This window comes from Larus michahellis, chromosome 5, assembly GCF_964199755.1.
Source record: "Larus michahellis chromosome 5, bLarMic1.1, whole genome shotgun sequence".
NCBI lineage: Eukaryota > Metazoa > Chordata > Aves > Charadriiformes > Laridae > Larus > Larus michahellis.
The window spans coordinates 69,779,528-69,794,397 of NC_133900.1; the positions used below are offsets into that span (position 1 = coordinate 69,779,528).

The 14,870-nt window shown below is 37.8% G+C and overlaps 1 protein-coding gene across 4 annotated transcripts in view; it reads right to left on the reverse strand.

The window, feature by feature from the left end:
• ARAP2 (ArfGAP with RhoGAP domain, ankyrin repeat and PH domain 2) overlaps positions 1-10,795 on the reverse strand; it is a 138,992-nt gene extending 128,197 nt beyond the window's left edge. For 2 of the 4 annotated variants that reach the window (XM_074587775.1, XM_074587778.1), the window contains exons 1-2: positions 10,357-10,614; positions 3,567-4,631 (exon numbers count right to left, since the gene is read on the reverse strand). In XM_074587775.1, coding sequence (XP_074443876.1) covers positions 3,567-4,474 — 908 coding nt within the window. In that variant the 5' untranslated portion in view covers positions 4,475-4,631; positions 10,357-10,614. Of the gene's footprint in view, positions 1-3,566; positions 4,632-9,122; positions 9,206-10,356 lie in introns of all 4 variants that reach the window. The other 2 variants (XM_074587776.1, XM_074587777.1) reach the window with 2 other exon arrangements.
• Positions 10,796-14,870: the final 4,075 nt, after the last annotated feature.

Genomic DNA, 14,870 nt, shown 5'->3' on the forward strand with positions numbered 1-14,870 from the left:
GTTTAGCCCTTTGCTCTGTTCTGTAACATGGCAAACCATATTAAAAATCTAAGACTGCTCACTTAAACACAGAATGCAGGGTCTCAGAAAGGGTGACTACTTTGTCTAATAAAGACGTTTTGGATGCAGATTATTTCAATTTCAGAAGATTATTTGCAATCCCCTTAACCATTCCAGTGCTTTTAAACACCCTTAGAAGCGATTTTTACTAATTCTGTAACAACAGAGAGCTCAATGTTTTAAAATCTAGCTGACAAGAATCTAGCATAATTACACATCACTTCAATACTGGTCAATCAAAACCACTACTAAAATCTGCACAATAACCTCACTATCAAGAACACTGTGTAATAATCCTTTTTTTTTTTTTTAATTCCACAGTCCTTCAGTTCTACAGTGATGCCACATGTAATTCAAAGAAGAAAGAAAACCATAATATATTTCCAACTTCTAAAATGCTATACTGTCTTACCAGCTGACAGCGTGTTTTCTTACAGGCAAGAGCCAGAAGCACAAGTGGGGCACAGGGAAGCAGATACAATTGCAAGAGAGGCAAGCACATTATTATTAATAAAAAGTGACATGGTCACAGCACTACTAAGGGGCACAAGGAGACCCACCATATGAACTTTTTGTGCCAGAAGGCACATAGGAGATCATGAGAAAAGCATTTCCTTGCATAAAAATTTGATGACTAATATCCCTACACGACTGGAAGGAAATGTTAAGTTTCTCAGAAGATTTCAGCAGGATTTCTCTGGAAATCCTTCACACATTCCTTTTCTTTGGAAAAGCCTTCACACAGTGCAATAAGGATGAAACCAGCACCTATCAATAAAAGCCATTTGAGAATGTTTTTCTATGCAATTCTGTAAGACAAACACAACCTTTCCTGAGGTTAAAAATGCTGCAAGCTGCCATTTTAAAGTTCTGTATTAATTCTTTGCCTCTAAAAAAAAAAAAACCAGCAAGGTTATCAAGAATGTTTCTGTGAAATTTAAGTTCTGTTTTGAAGTTCTGGTTTAGCCTTGATCTTCCTCAGACAGACTGCTACTTGTCCTTCAGGATTTCCATATTGTTATAACTGGAACATAAAGATGAAGAAAATAAGCTGGAGCTCACGAATCAAAATGGTGGGTAATGAAGTTAGTGACCCAGTCACATACCAATCACTAATAGACTGGGATTTAGAGGATTTACTTCAATGGTAGGAAGACTACAAATTGGACGGTTTGTTTCTCAAAAGACATGAAGAGTACTCTTTTAGTAGCTAGTTACTGTTATCTTTTAGGATGAGATTCCCATTTCAACTCTGCAGGAATAGCTTTATTGTATGAAGTATGGATAATCACTCTACAAAAGTTAACTTAAAGCTACTCCCCAGCAAAAGAGGTTTCTGCTTAAGTTTCAATAATCACAATTTTTTGGTGATTTAGAAGGCACTGAGAAAACATTTTTTTAAGGCACATAAAAATCTCTTAATTGTTGCAAATAATCTTTGCCTCTCCATCTGTTCAATCAAACAATTATAGTACAACATTTAATACTAACTTCTTTCAATAATCTAAAAGAAACTTAAAAATGCTGGGAAAACTCTGCATTTAGGGCATGTATAAACTCGCTAATGATGTTTCTAACTGCTGAGATACGCAGATGAAAAAGACAAGATAAATACAAAACATTCTCAGACATGTCCCTTCCAGGCATAGCCAGTGGTTTAAAAAACAAAAACAAAAACCAACTTAAAAAAAGTGCAACCTAATGATTTGGATTTGGCTACACCGACAAAACTTTGCATAGGTCTTTGCGTGAATATTTCTTCTCTGTTTAAGACACTTAACCAGAATGACAAGTAGAACCGTATAGTCAACAGAACCAAAAATATCACAAATTAATCTGCAGGATGATATTCTTCGCTTGCACAGCCTGTAATAATGTGATCAACTGCACATTCAGTGCCTATTATTTTTAACATTCAAACAATATTACTTTTATTAAAAGAGGCCTGAAGTTAAGTTCTAATATTAGACATTTTCCTCTACATTCCATCGTATTTTTGCAAGACAAGCTACAATAACTAATGCTTATTCAAGACAATAAGTGCTGCTCCCTAATTTGTGGATTCAAATTATGAACTCAACCTTTTTGAAGGAATAAAAATCCACACCCATGACACATGAATATTTTGAAACCAATTCAAACTCTCCTATGCAATTATTATAACAAACTTTATTGGATTCTATCCAGTACTAATCTCACCAGTGCTGAACAGAACTACCCTTAAAAAGATTCCATAAACTCTGAAAGCCTCCCATATCTATCATTTTCTTTTTCTTTTTTTTTTTTTTTTTTTTTCTTTTCCTTTATCCACTTCTTTTTTCCTGCTGGAATGCCTCAAAAACTATTTTCATGCTATAAGCATCATTAAAAGCTAAGGTTTTGTTACCAGCAAAAGCTGTTACCAGAACACCAGGAAAAGCCAATACCTAGTACGACAAGTGGGTTGCATTCATTCTCTGAATTAACAGTTAAATGACAACCAGTTTAGAAATTAATCTAAGAGACATCTTGAAGAAAGTCCTTGCTTTAGACCCACGGTATAAAGTAATTCCCTCCTCCACAAAATATCCTATTCCAATTTAAACCAAAAAAAATTACGTATTTATATTTACATGTAAATTTTATGTGCTTTAAGGCTAAGACATGAGATTGTCATGTAATCATCTTGTAATGCCCATGTATGCAATCATATCAGACACATCCAGCTTTTTTTACAGGGTGGCTACACCATACAATGCACAAAACAGACAAGGTTTTCCTAAATTTTGCCCAACTTCTTAGATAAAACTACATTAATAAGTGTAGTTGTGTAAGACTTCAGAGATCTTTCTCATAAGCTACACGGATAAAAATAATAACGTTATATTTTCCAATAATAGTATCTCTTGAAAGGTACGACCTTAAAAATTACTAAGATACAACCTGAATACTTGCGTTTCACACTAACTGTTGTCTCATCATAAAAATAGATTTTTATACTTAAGGGTGAATATCAAGCCCTCTTGAAATGACCATTTTGTCAGCATTTTTGTGTGATGGATCATAATTTCATCAGATACATCAGAGCTAAAGTCTAATTATTATTAGCACTCTTTTGGGTTGGAATAGATTTAACAGCTTTTTCTGGTTTTTTCAATCTTGGTTTTGTAACACTTGTGTATTTCCATTCTTCCCAATTTTAACAGCATACAGATTAAAAATACTTGACACAGTTCTTTTCAATAGGGTTATATCTAAAGCAATAAAGATTTCTTTAAAAATAAGCAGAGAGATGATTGGGGAGGTTATTTCTGAAATTTCCCTTTATACTCTCATTTGAGCTTTTAACTTGCACCGGAGCTTAATCCTCCTTCAGTTAATTTGGCAACATTCATTCCAGATCCCGTGTATTTAAAGCACACATTAAAAAATTCACCAAAAAATGACATAAAAAAACCCCGCAAGAAACCCCAAATCATAATTTCTACAATGATAGTGATTCCTCATTAGAAAGAAACAGCAGTTACCTTGATGAAGTTTGAACTTTACTTGATTCAGGAATTTCTGGTACAGGTCGATGCCTTAATATAAAAGACCGGCTTGCTCTTGGAAATACTTTCATGCAATTTTGTGTATAAGAATCATATAAGTCATTGTCTATCATTTCTCCTTTAAACTTAAAGAATGGAGAATTTGGCTCACTATCAGATAAATCATCCTCATCTGCAAACATCTGATGTTTGTTTTCACTGTATTTTGTCTCACATGAATGAGCAAATGAAAAAGGAGGATCATGAAATGCCAAACAGCCAGCCAAGTGCTCATCAGCTTGGTATGCAGCAGCTTCTTCCAGTGATGTATCCGGCTGAGTATTCATTTTAATACTTCCACTTAGATTGATAGCTTTTAGTACACTGTCTGAATTCTGGTATAAACTAGAAAAATCCACATTTGTAAAGCTGTCATCATTTGCCTCAGATAAGTTTTGCTCTGCAAATTCGAATCTTTCTTTATCAGTGTAAGCTTTATTAAGAAGTTGCTCTGACAATGTTGCAGGTATCAAGCTGGTCCCATCTACACTTGAATTGCTTACTGGAGACTCCTGATCCGAGGATGAATATTGCTTTTCTTCTAAACCTTTCAAGTCTTTGAGTTTTAGATTTTCACATAATAGAGAGTCTCCGTGTATTTTTGAAAGAGTGGTATCTAATTGCTTAAGTATCCTTCTGCGGTGCCCTGTAGGCAACACTCCCATTTGCTGAAGCACACTGTTATTTATTCCTACACAATCTGTCACAATGTTATAGCCATATTCTTTAAAGTTAGGAAGATACTGTCCCAAGTTAATGTTGACCAAGAATTCTTCAATATCGGTGCCTTTGCCTGTGGATGACATGATGGCAGCTTCATTCCGAATATTGCCCCACACAGTCATGTAGAAATATATTCAGGATGCATGCATATTCACTAGCAACAAAGCTCTCTAAATTTGTTGTCAGCCAGCCAGTGAAGAATATCAGTTTCTTCAAGACACGTCTTCAAATTTCTTCAGATCAAACTGCTGTGGTTTTTTCTTTTTAAAGACTGCAATCCTATGGAAAAGAAAAAGTGCAATTAAAAAAATTCCCACCTGAATTCACATTAATCTTGGATAAAATTCTGAAAGGCTCCCTGTCATTTGTACAGCAATATTTTTAAATTGCTTATATATGAAAATTTCAAGGAGGGTAAACAGCATAACCCCTCCATCCTTTTATCTTGGCCTGTATAAAGAGAATAGAGAAATCAAAGTCTTAGCACAAGTATTACAGTCTTAAAACATATAATCCTAGTAGTTAACATTAAGATGATCAGTTAAAAGATGAACCACTTATCTACACACACACTCTTATTGCACAGTACTTGGATATAAGGGGGAGAAAAAGTGATCTAAGAGCAGAGCTGGAACCCAAAGCTTTCCCATACCCACACAAGCACCAATTAACTACAGCATCAGGCTTCTACTTCCTTGTCTTCTGAGCCTTAAACTCTTTTTAGCACAGAAACACACTTTTAATGGGGAAAAGGAAAAATGACTGCCTAGAGCATTCTATGTGAACTGTGGGTTCAAGCCCTCTTCAACTGAGAATCCAACTGAACAAGTACCATAACCAACAAAATAGTTTACAAAATAGAATCACTTGAGCATATTGGATGGGGTGGTAGGGTAAGTGTCATAATTGTTCAAATAACTACAGCCAGAAAGCTATGGAAGTCATCAAAATACCTCTTGCAGAGCAGGCCCTTCAAAGAACTGTCACAAGGGAAAACAAGAAACAAGTAACTGCTAGCTTTTGAACTCTCAAGGAAGCAGTTTTCACTTGGCCACAAACTGTATCAGAGGTATAAACCCATAGGCAGGTTCTGGCCTTCACACTAGGGACATTTGGTATCTCAAGTGCCCATGGCATTTTTTCCAACTCAGCTCTGGCACTCTCCAGATTCCACCTATCTGAGGTCTTCTTTCTTTCAGGGCCATATCCAAACTCACTATTTACAGAATGCAAAGCAGAGAGAGAAGCTGCCATTCTGAAGGTGTCTGAGACAGCCTGAAATCACATCTCTTTAAAGAGGTTGAGATCAGCAGCAGTCAACAGGTTTTTTCACCTCCCTCTTCCTGTATAAAGACTAATTTGGCCTTAGGGAAACCTGCTGACTAGCAGCTGTCCTGGCACGCAGGTACTAGCCTTAAGCAGCCTGGAAAAGAAAGAACAGCTTGGGTAGAACAGCATAAGACTTAAGTAGCAATTAGAAAGAAAAGAAATCATGGTAGTAGGTATTGATACCTTATTCTTCAAAATATTTCCTGACAAAAAGGAGTCTGTGATCTGGAATTGAAGCTTAAAAGACCACTTACTTTTGTACTGTATCAGTTCCTGCAATAAAGGATATAACCTCTTCCTCTGAGATTTCCCCAACATCTTTTGAATAACTTTGTTGTTATTGAGAAAGACAATCATAAATAAATCTTTATGCCCCTCCTCATTCCCCAAAGCCACATACAAATAAATATAAATTTAAAATCATGTACTGAATGGAGCACAACTATTCTCACTGCTATTGGTGATTGTACTTTATTATGATTATGAAACTAATGATTAAATATCTAACTCAATCACTAGAAGTCTTTTCTTGCAAAAATTTTGTAAATATCTTTATTACTCCCATACTTTCAAAAAGTGGTAATCAAAACCAGGGAAAAAATAAAACTCTTTATGTTACACCATATATATATATATATATATATATATCTCATAATGAGAGGGGAAAGAAAAAAGACAACAAACCAACCTACATTTCTCTGGAAGAAGTAAAAATCAACACAGCACACTTACTATAAATGTTCAATTATTTACAATAAGTCTTTGGATTCTTGCTAATCTCTTTAGCTTCATTTTTAGTGCAATATTTTTATCAGCTTTGATCACTGTCCACAAGTCTGAGAAATGACTTATTATCTTGAATATGAAATTCATACAATTAAAACTTTTTAGAGAGAGAACTCTATAGGCCAATCAGATATCAACCTCTCAAGAGAGATGAAGTTTGTTAGGGAGGCAACCCTCACTAAAAGATTCCCAAGTCATTTAAATTCAAAAAGCCTTGGATTGAGATAAACTGATTAACAATCAGCTTTTAGATTTAGCTTTGTCCTTTCCCAACCTGAGTACTTATCTAAATACTCATCATCCCTTTAAAAATTTCAGACATCAGCATTTCCTCAAGCTTTCCATGTAAGCCTCTAGCCATAAAAGATAAAATTCAACAGTATGGCCTCCACCCATCTCCAAAACCTGAAAAATATAAATAGTCTCTTAAGAAGCTGAATATATATTCTGAGTACAGAATGAGAAATAATTAGTGCAGAAATTACTGAAGTGGGCAAAAAGTATCAGCCAGGCACTGTCTGTGCCAGAGAACAGAGCCTTTTATGTACCCATTAATGAAAAAAAAAAAACCAACACAAAAAAAAAACCAACAACCCCCAAATCCCCACAAATGTTCAAGCATATAAAACCCCTGCAATGTTAGCATATCAGTCTAACTGTTTTAAAGTTGGAATTTCAATTGGTTATCTCAGCTATTTCCACCTTCCTCGGCAGTTCTAGGTTTCATGGTGGTGTTCGGGTATTTTTTCCCCTGAGGCGTTAGTGTTTATTTCAGAAAGTATGATTCCCTCAATCACTCCATCTTCAGCGGTAACAAAAAAGACACTTAGGAAAGTAGCTTTTAGATATATGTTTATAAATAAATATATATATTTTATATAAACATATATATTTATACCCACACACACTCTTTTCAGTGTCTAATTACTGTTTTTTCTACATGCAATAACTTTGCCCACACCTTATTCTGGAACACCTCCAGTGTTGTTACTTCAGGAACTCAAATAGCCATACATTATCAGTTATTTGGATCCTAATAATCTGTATAAACCACATAACAATGCAGAGGATTACCAAGCACAGAACAAATTTTGTTTCCAATTTTGCAAGAACCATTACTTTCTGCAGCGTACTTTATAAATGAAATATGTAGCAGACTGAGAAAGGAAGAAACTTCTTGCTGAGAAGACATTTTAACCACAAAACGCCAGCACTGCTAGAAGCTGAAGTCCAAGCCATTTCATGTTTCTGTAGCTATCTACGGCAGAAGCAGTCAATGCATCCATCAGGATTTATAAAGACATGCTATAGATTTGGCCTACCTATACAACTGGTTAGACACCAGTAAGTTCAGAATCACACATAGTTTGTCGGTCCGAGCAAAGTGTTATACTGACACTTGTTTTGGTTTGACTACTCAGACAAAGATTCAGCTAACAAACAGCTAAACAAATCTACACACATTGGTGAATGTTTGTATTGCAGACTAGAAGATAAATACTGAATCATTTCTTATGTTACAAAGTTTTGTCCTCACTTAAGGCTTAAGCTTTATACAGAAAAGCAGAACTCAAGGACTACCTTACCCAATATATAAATCTATTTCAGTGTAATTAGATTTTTCCCACAGTATTTGATAGAAATAAATATCAAAAAAAAAAAGAAAATAAAACCAAGGGGAACTTGGTCTTGCTTAAATAAAACCGATTCTTGTTGTACTACCACATTCTCCAATATGGAGTAACAGACAACAGTCGTCATTCAACACGGTTACTAAAAATGGAAAAAATGCTATTGCGGTTATACAAAAATCAAGATTCTTGGAAGACGCTTGACCATTCAATTTTATAGAAACAAGGGTAAAATATCTAAATTGCTATGTGGAAAAAACAATGCAAGCAAAACAATCTAGGCTTTTCTTCCAAGAAAATATGTTTTGGCAGAGGATGAATTGCAGTTTGTGTTGCACATCCCAAGCATTATATGGGATCATCCAACTTTCTTCCATAGAAGATGATGTTTCTCACACTTCTTTTCAAACTGATTTTCACATCCGTCCTTTTCCCGTCTTATGGAAGGGGCTTAGACAAGGAGGTGCAACAACTCAAAGTGGCCTAACAGTTCTTTTTGTTTTACTAAAAGGGACAGCTAAACAGCACCAAAGAAAAATTACAACACTGGCACAGGAAAATATACATAACTTTCAGGACCTTTCCTCTCATGGAGGATAAATTCCTTCATCTAATATTCTGAAAAGCTGTATCAGTTGATTCTATGAGTCTTCCAGTCTATGAGTTTCTAGTGGAAATGTTTTCAAGGTAATATTGATTGCAAGACAGACAAATGAATCTATATTGAAGCAAGCGATCCAACTTTCAGTATTGAAATGTGCAGTAGGATATAGCTGAACATAGAAACACTCAAGTGAGACTCTTTTTTCCCCTCTTTGAGATCACTACAGATATTAGCCTGAAGACAGTGTCAAACCTTTAGAAGTGCATGGGAAAGATAATCACACTTTAAGCAATCGGTTCAACAAATATGAGCAAGTTCAGGCTTGCTCTCAACTTCTCCTAAATGACATACTAGATTAAGATCCAAAGAAACAGGTAAAAACCCAAAACAAAATAAAAAAAACACTAAAACAGGACTTACCATGGAGCAGAATGAAATCTGCCAGTAGTGAATTTCATTTCCCATTGTACTTGACTGCATACAAACTGACAAAATTAACAGGCCTAGAAAACATTGTAGATCTTTAATGATCTTTCCAAAAATCTACATAATGCAATCAGTATACTGACTGCAAGCTCAAAGAAAAAAAAATCTCTCAAATGACCTTTTTTAAAGTGGTTACCTAATGAATTAACATTTGGGTCAATTCAGAGCAAGATAACCGATTGCAACAATTCCCCTTCCAAATGCAAGGAAGTTACTAAGTGTAGTTCAATGCAGTGCACAGTTACGAAATATCCTTAAGCTCATCCTGTCAAAATGTTTCTGGTTTGGGGTTTTTTGGCGGGTTTGTTTTGGGTTGGCTTCTCTCTTTTTTTTTTTTTTTTTTTTTTTTTTATAAATTCTAGGACACTTCTCTTCCAGAGAAAAGTTCAGTCACCTTCGCTACCTCGGAGTCAAACCGCATACTGCAAGAAATTCCAGTGGAACAACTTGCAGACAGTCTCCGGAGTAAGGCACTGCATGGTACGAATAAGCAAACTAAAGGTGGAATTGGCCGAGTACACTTTAGCAAGTTGCTGTGGCAACACTTGGATGCTGTATTGCTCACTCTCTTTTCTATCTAGGATGTCCTAGTGGTTCCGTGACTTTCTCAAAGTGAATTTCATGCATTTTCTCATAAAATTTCCAGAGATATACTGGCAGCTAACAAGAAGTCTGTTTGTGTCTAACTTTACAAAAAACAACTCACAGAGTAAAGAAATACACAGTAATAAAGCATTGTTCCTTAGTATGACATTTACATACCATTAAAATAATTTAAACTAAAAAGAAAACAGGAGGAAAAAAAAATAATACACGCCTTATTTTCTACCTGCCTACGAGCTATTTCTTGTCAGATTCCAACTTTGGTATCTGTCGCTCATCTGAGACATGCCCTGTACCAAACCGCTCAGACTCGCCCCTGAACTCGCCGGTAACTTCAAAGTCCTTCTCCAGCAGCGCGGTTCCGCCGGGCCGCCGCGCTGCGGGCGCGACCGGGACCTCCAGCATCACCGCAGCGGCCCACAGAAAAGCTCCGCGCCCGCAGCGGCCCGGCCCGGCCCGGCCCGGGGAGCCGCCCGTGCAGGCCGCCGCACCGCGCACAGGGCAGCAGGCGGGCAGTCCCTGCCTTCTGCCCCGCAAACTCCGCGCCCCGCGGAGGCTGGCTTACCTCTAAGCGGGGGGAGGAGGGAGAGAGGAAGGAAGAGCAGGACTTTAGATCGCTTCAGCTTTCTGTTCTCCCTCCGGCTCTCCGCTCGCTCGCTTTCTTGCTTTCTGTCTCTTTCCTTCCTTCCTGCCTCCACACCCCACCCCACCCCCGCGCTGCTCCCCGACAAGCCGCGCCCGCGCCGCGCAGCTCCCTCCCTCCGCTCCCGCAGGAGGCGGCCGCACCTGGGCGCGGGCGGGGAGCGCTGCCGCTCCGCGCCCCTCCGCGCCGCCCGTGGGCCGGCGGGGCGGGGGCTCCGGGCGTGCTCGCCGGGCAGCATATTTCTGGAGGAGTCGGGAGGAAGCCCGCCTGCAGCCGCAGGCTCGGGCTCTGGGAGCGCTCGCTGCCCCAGGGCATCGCTTGGCTGGCGGCCGGGCCCCCCTCCCCTCGCAGCGCGGGGCTACTCTGGATCCCTGGTGGCCACCACAGGGGGCCGCGCTCAGGGCGGGCGCTGCAGGTGCGAGGAAGCAGTATCGCCTCACAGGAGTGGCGCAGCCGTTGAGCGATCACTTTCTTTTAAATAAATAAATACATTTTTAAAAATTACTAAGCTTCCAGTGATGCATGTCACTTCCCCACTTCTAGGAACTCGCCCACATGTGTGAATTACTGTCACTCAGCTGGAACTAGCTTTTTTGTTTCACAAAATGAGACTGAAAAGTACTTCCATACACTCCATCAGTGTACATATACATCTTCCTCTTGATGTATCAGTTCTGATTTTGTTTAATTAAATCCAAGGACATACCAGAAGGTTCATGCTGTTGTAGGTGAACCCTGAGGTCTGACACTGTTGAAGCAGAAAAGCAGCAAAGACTTACTGAGAAAATGAGGCCAGTAACTAAAGCGCTCATTTAGGAGCAAGTAAACCTGGGTTATTTTTCCGGCTTCAAAGACTGCTTACTACATGCTAAACACAGCCTTACTAATAGCTGGTGCCATGGCAGTAAAATGAGGTTTCAGGATCACAGTTTTGAATGTAAAAGACTTTTTCACTCCCCAACACCCAGACAAAAGAATTAGAAGTTTGGCATTACAGAACCAACTCCACCAGTGCCCCAGCACTTCTGAAAATCCTGCTGCAAGTCCCAATTATTACATGCCTAAATACCAACGTACCAAAAAAATGCAGTTAATTTTACCTCCTAAACTTGCATTATGCAAGCAAGTTTTGTGGCAAGGCAGTCACACTCCAGTGCAAACTTTTGGTTTTGCCTTTTTAGATAACCTAATGAAAAGTCAAGCAAGAAAATAATTAATTTCTTTAACACTTTGCTGTGTCTGGCTCAGTGTCATTCCCAATTATTTGTAAAGGGACCCATATGTTTCCAAACCAGGTTAGGGCACAGATGTGATTCAGGTAAGTATACTAACACCCTTTTTGGTCATAGCTTTTCTGGATTGCAACCCAATGACTCACAGTCATCCGATCACAGAATTGCCTAAGATTTCCAGCTAAGCCTAGCTTCCTTTCAGAACAGTAAGAATGTTGCCAATGCATGCTGACTTAGAAATGGAATTTTAACCACAGTAACTTAAAATATTTGAAAGATTCAGGTCTTGTAAACAACAAAAGACCTGCCCCCTTTATGAGGCTTACCTTGCCGTGTAAAACCCCAAGTAATGATCAGTTTATGCTGGGCTGAATTTCTTTTTCCTGCAAGTCTTAAGGTATGGTTATTATACCCTCATACCCAATACCCTTGAGCTCTCCTCTGTCAAGAAATCCTCAAGTCCTTCTATATAGTCCACCTTTCCTTCTCTTCCAGGAGCCCCATGTGATTTGCCCATGGAAGTGGGCCAGCAACAGAGACCCCAGATAATGGTCCCCTCAGTGTTTGTCTTCAAAACAGATGTCAGAGACTCACATGGAAGTCGCTAAAGAGATGGCCTTCAGCACATTCATACTTGTGCAGTATTAACATCTCCCCTCAGAGCGTAACATGACACTGCACCCTTACACAGTATGTCTCAACCAGAATTATGCTTATCTACTTTTCTTGACCACACTATGAGACCACAAGATCCAAGATATTTGGGGGTTTTTTTGGTGGCTGGTGGAGGCGGGGGGGGGGGGCGACACAGACACACAGACACAACAAGGAATGGAAGAAATACATGTCAAATATCTGAAACACCTGCTCAGTTGTGTTTACATATTTCAGTTTGCATTAGGTCCAGAAAAATTTCAGTATGTACAAGTTCATTTTATGCCATGTTGTTCTTTTGGGGGTTTAGGGGGGGTTTCTTGTCTTTTTGTGTATGTCTAAATGACATTATCAGATTATCAGCATCAGACAAACCTATATGCTTGTTAGAAATAAAGTAAGGTCTCAAGTCTCTGGTTTATCTACATCATACAGTTCTCTGTCAGAGCATGGAATGGCAGCTTTCTGCCACTATGGTAAGAAAATCTCAAAAATCTAAAAGGAAATTGCATTTTACTAATTCTGATGTAATTCAGATATGACATAGGGCACAGTACTATTCTATGATTTCTTGATATTCTTGAGTTTTGAAAATCTGCTGACAGGCTGGAAAACTGCAAAGATTTTATTACCTGATAATTTCCTCTTAACTTTATATCTTGCTATCATCAGAAAATGTTAGGTAGGTAATACTTTTTGAGTAGGTGAAGGTAAAATTTCAGTTTAGAAATTAATTATAAAAAGAGGTTGCAAGACTTCTGCCATATCCTCTGAAAGACATTAAGGCCTTTTGTGTCCTAAAATACATTTGACCATACAAGAAGGTCATTCATCATGAACATGCTAAGATTGCCTTCCAGCTCAGATTTAAAAACCTTTAAAATAACCTTGTTTTCCAGTAATTGAGATTGGCCTGCTTATTTTAACATTATCTGTCCATAAGGATAATCGCGTAAGTCTATGTTTAACTGAAGATGGAATAATACCATCTAAACTGTGTAGGAACCGATCCTTAGAATAGGAATCTAGCCTAGCTTTCCACACTCTGTGTGGTTTGTCATAAGTCAAAGTAGATGCTTGACACATATTTTATTGTTCATTAATCTAGTAATGTAACTGATTCAAACTAGTCAGCCATTTTCCAATTTTCAAATATTGTAATTTTTGGATGTGTACATCTTTAAAACTATGGATCACTTCAGTTCTACTTGCTGCATATTTATTGTATTTAAGAACTGTGAAACTAGCTGCACAAACACCAAATTGATAAGATAAACTGGGGGAAACAACTGCTACTCCTTCCTTTATGGATGTCCCACAAGGAGTTCTGATATTTATATGAAGTCTGTCAGCTTTCTAAAAATACACAGAAGAACCAACTTTGTTACTTTTAATGAGATTATTTCTCTTTCTGCTGTCAAAATAGCACATATTCCCATTGAACGTGGTCCCAAGCTAGGTGGTAAGATCCAAGTTCTAAACTTGGTCTTCTCCAAGCTTTTCAGTCTCATTTGCTCCTCTTCAAAGCAGAGGTAGTAAATTCATCCCCCAGTCTCCTCAAGACATTGAAAATGTTAAACATATTTAGTTTTTAGAGTTTATGAAGCATTATAAGAAATGAAATGTTAGCTACATCTCAAACAACCATTAGTTGAATATTTAGGCCTTTTATGATTCAAGCTTCACTACTATTGTTATAGCATAGCACCAATATTATTGTTAATAAAATATCAGGAAAACTAACCTTGGAAAAGAAATCATGCATTACAATTTTCATAAGCAGAGTTCTAGCATGAGGTAACGTGTTTCACTGAGGGTAAGACAAAAACACTGCAAAGCTTCAGAAAAATTATGGGACTTCAGTTAACAATAAACACAAGAGTTGAGATATCCAGGTTCAGCTTTTGCATTTGCTATCAGCTGTTTATGTGACCTTGAAATTCCTCTCAGCCAGTTATTCAGTGCATTACAACTCAGATACTTTTGTATGTCTTACTGGAACCCAACGTACACTTTTACTCAGACAAGTAAACCAGTCTGACCCATATCCCATATTTTAATGTAATTGTGTAATCATCAGTCTGATTTCCAAGAAGCACGATAAGATAGTTCCCTGTACCATATGATAGATTTTTGTTTTGAGACTATCAATTTATAAACTAGTTAACTTTCTTTACAGATTTGACAACACAATTGTGGTTTCTGCCTTCTTATTTCCTTTAATGGCTATATGTTTGACCTTAATGCAGTCTGTTTTCTTAAAACTACTGATAACTCTTGAGGTAGTCCCTTTAAGCTACTTTGGTATTGATATGACTTTTGAAACAAGTGACAAGCTGGTATAACAGGGTGATATACTGATTACTCTTACAATATACTGATTGTTTTCCTTTACCTTACCAATTCTAGTGACAGTTAAGTCAGGGTAAGTTTTTCTGTAATATAAATTGCACTAAACTGCACATGCAAAATCCTCTAAAGGCAGGAATTACTCTGATTAACTGAAATACTCTGAGAATAAAAACACTCATAAATCAATAGTAATGTTTG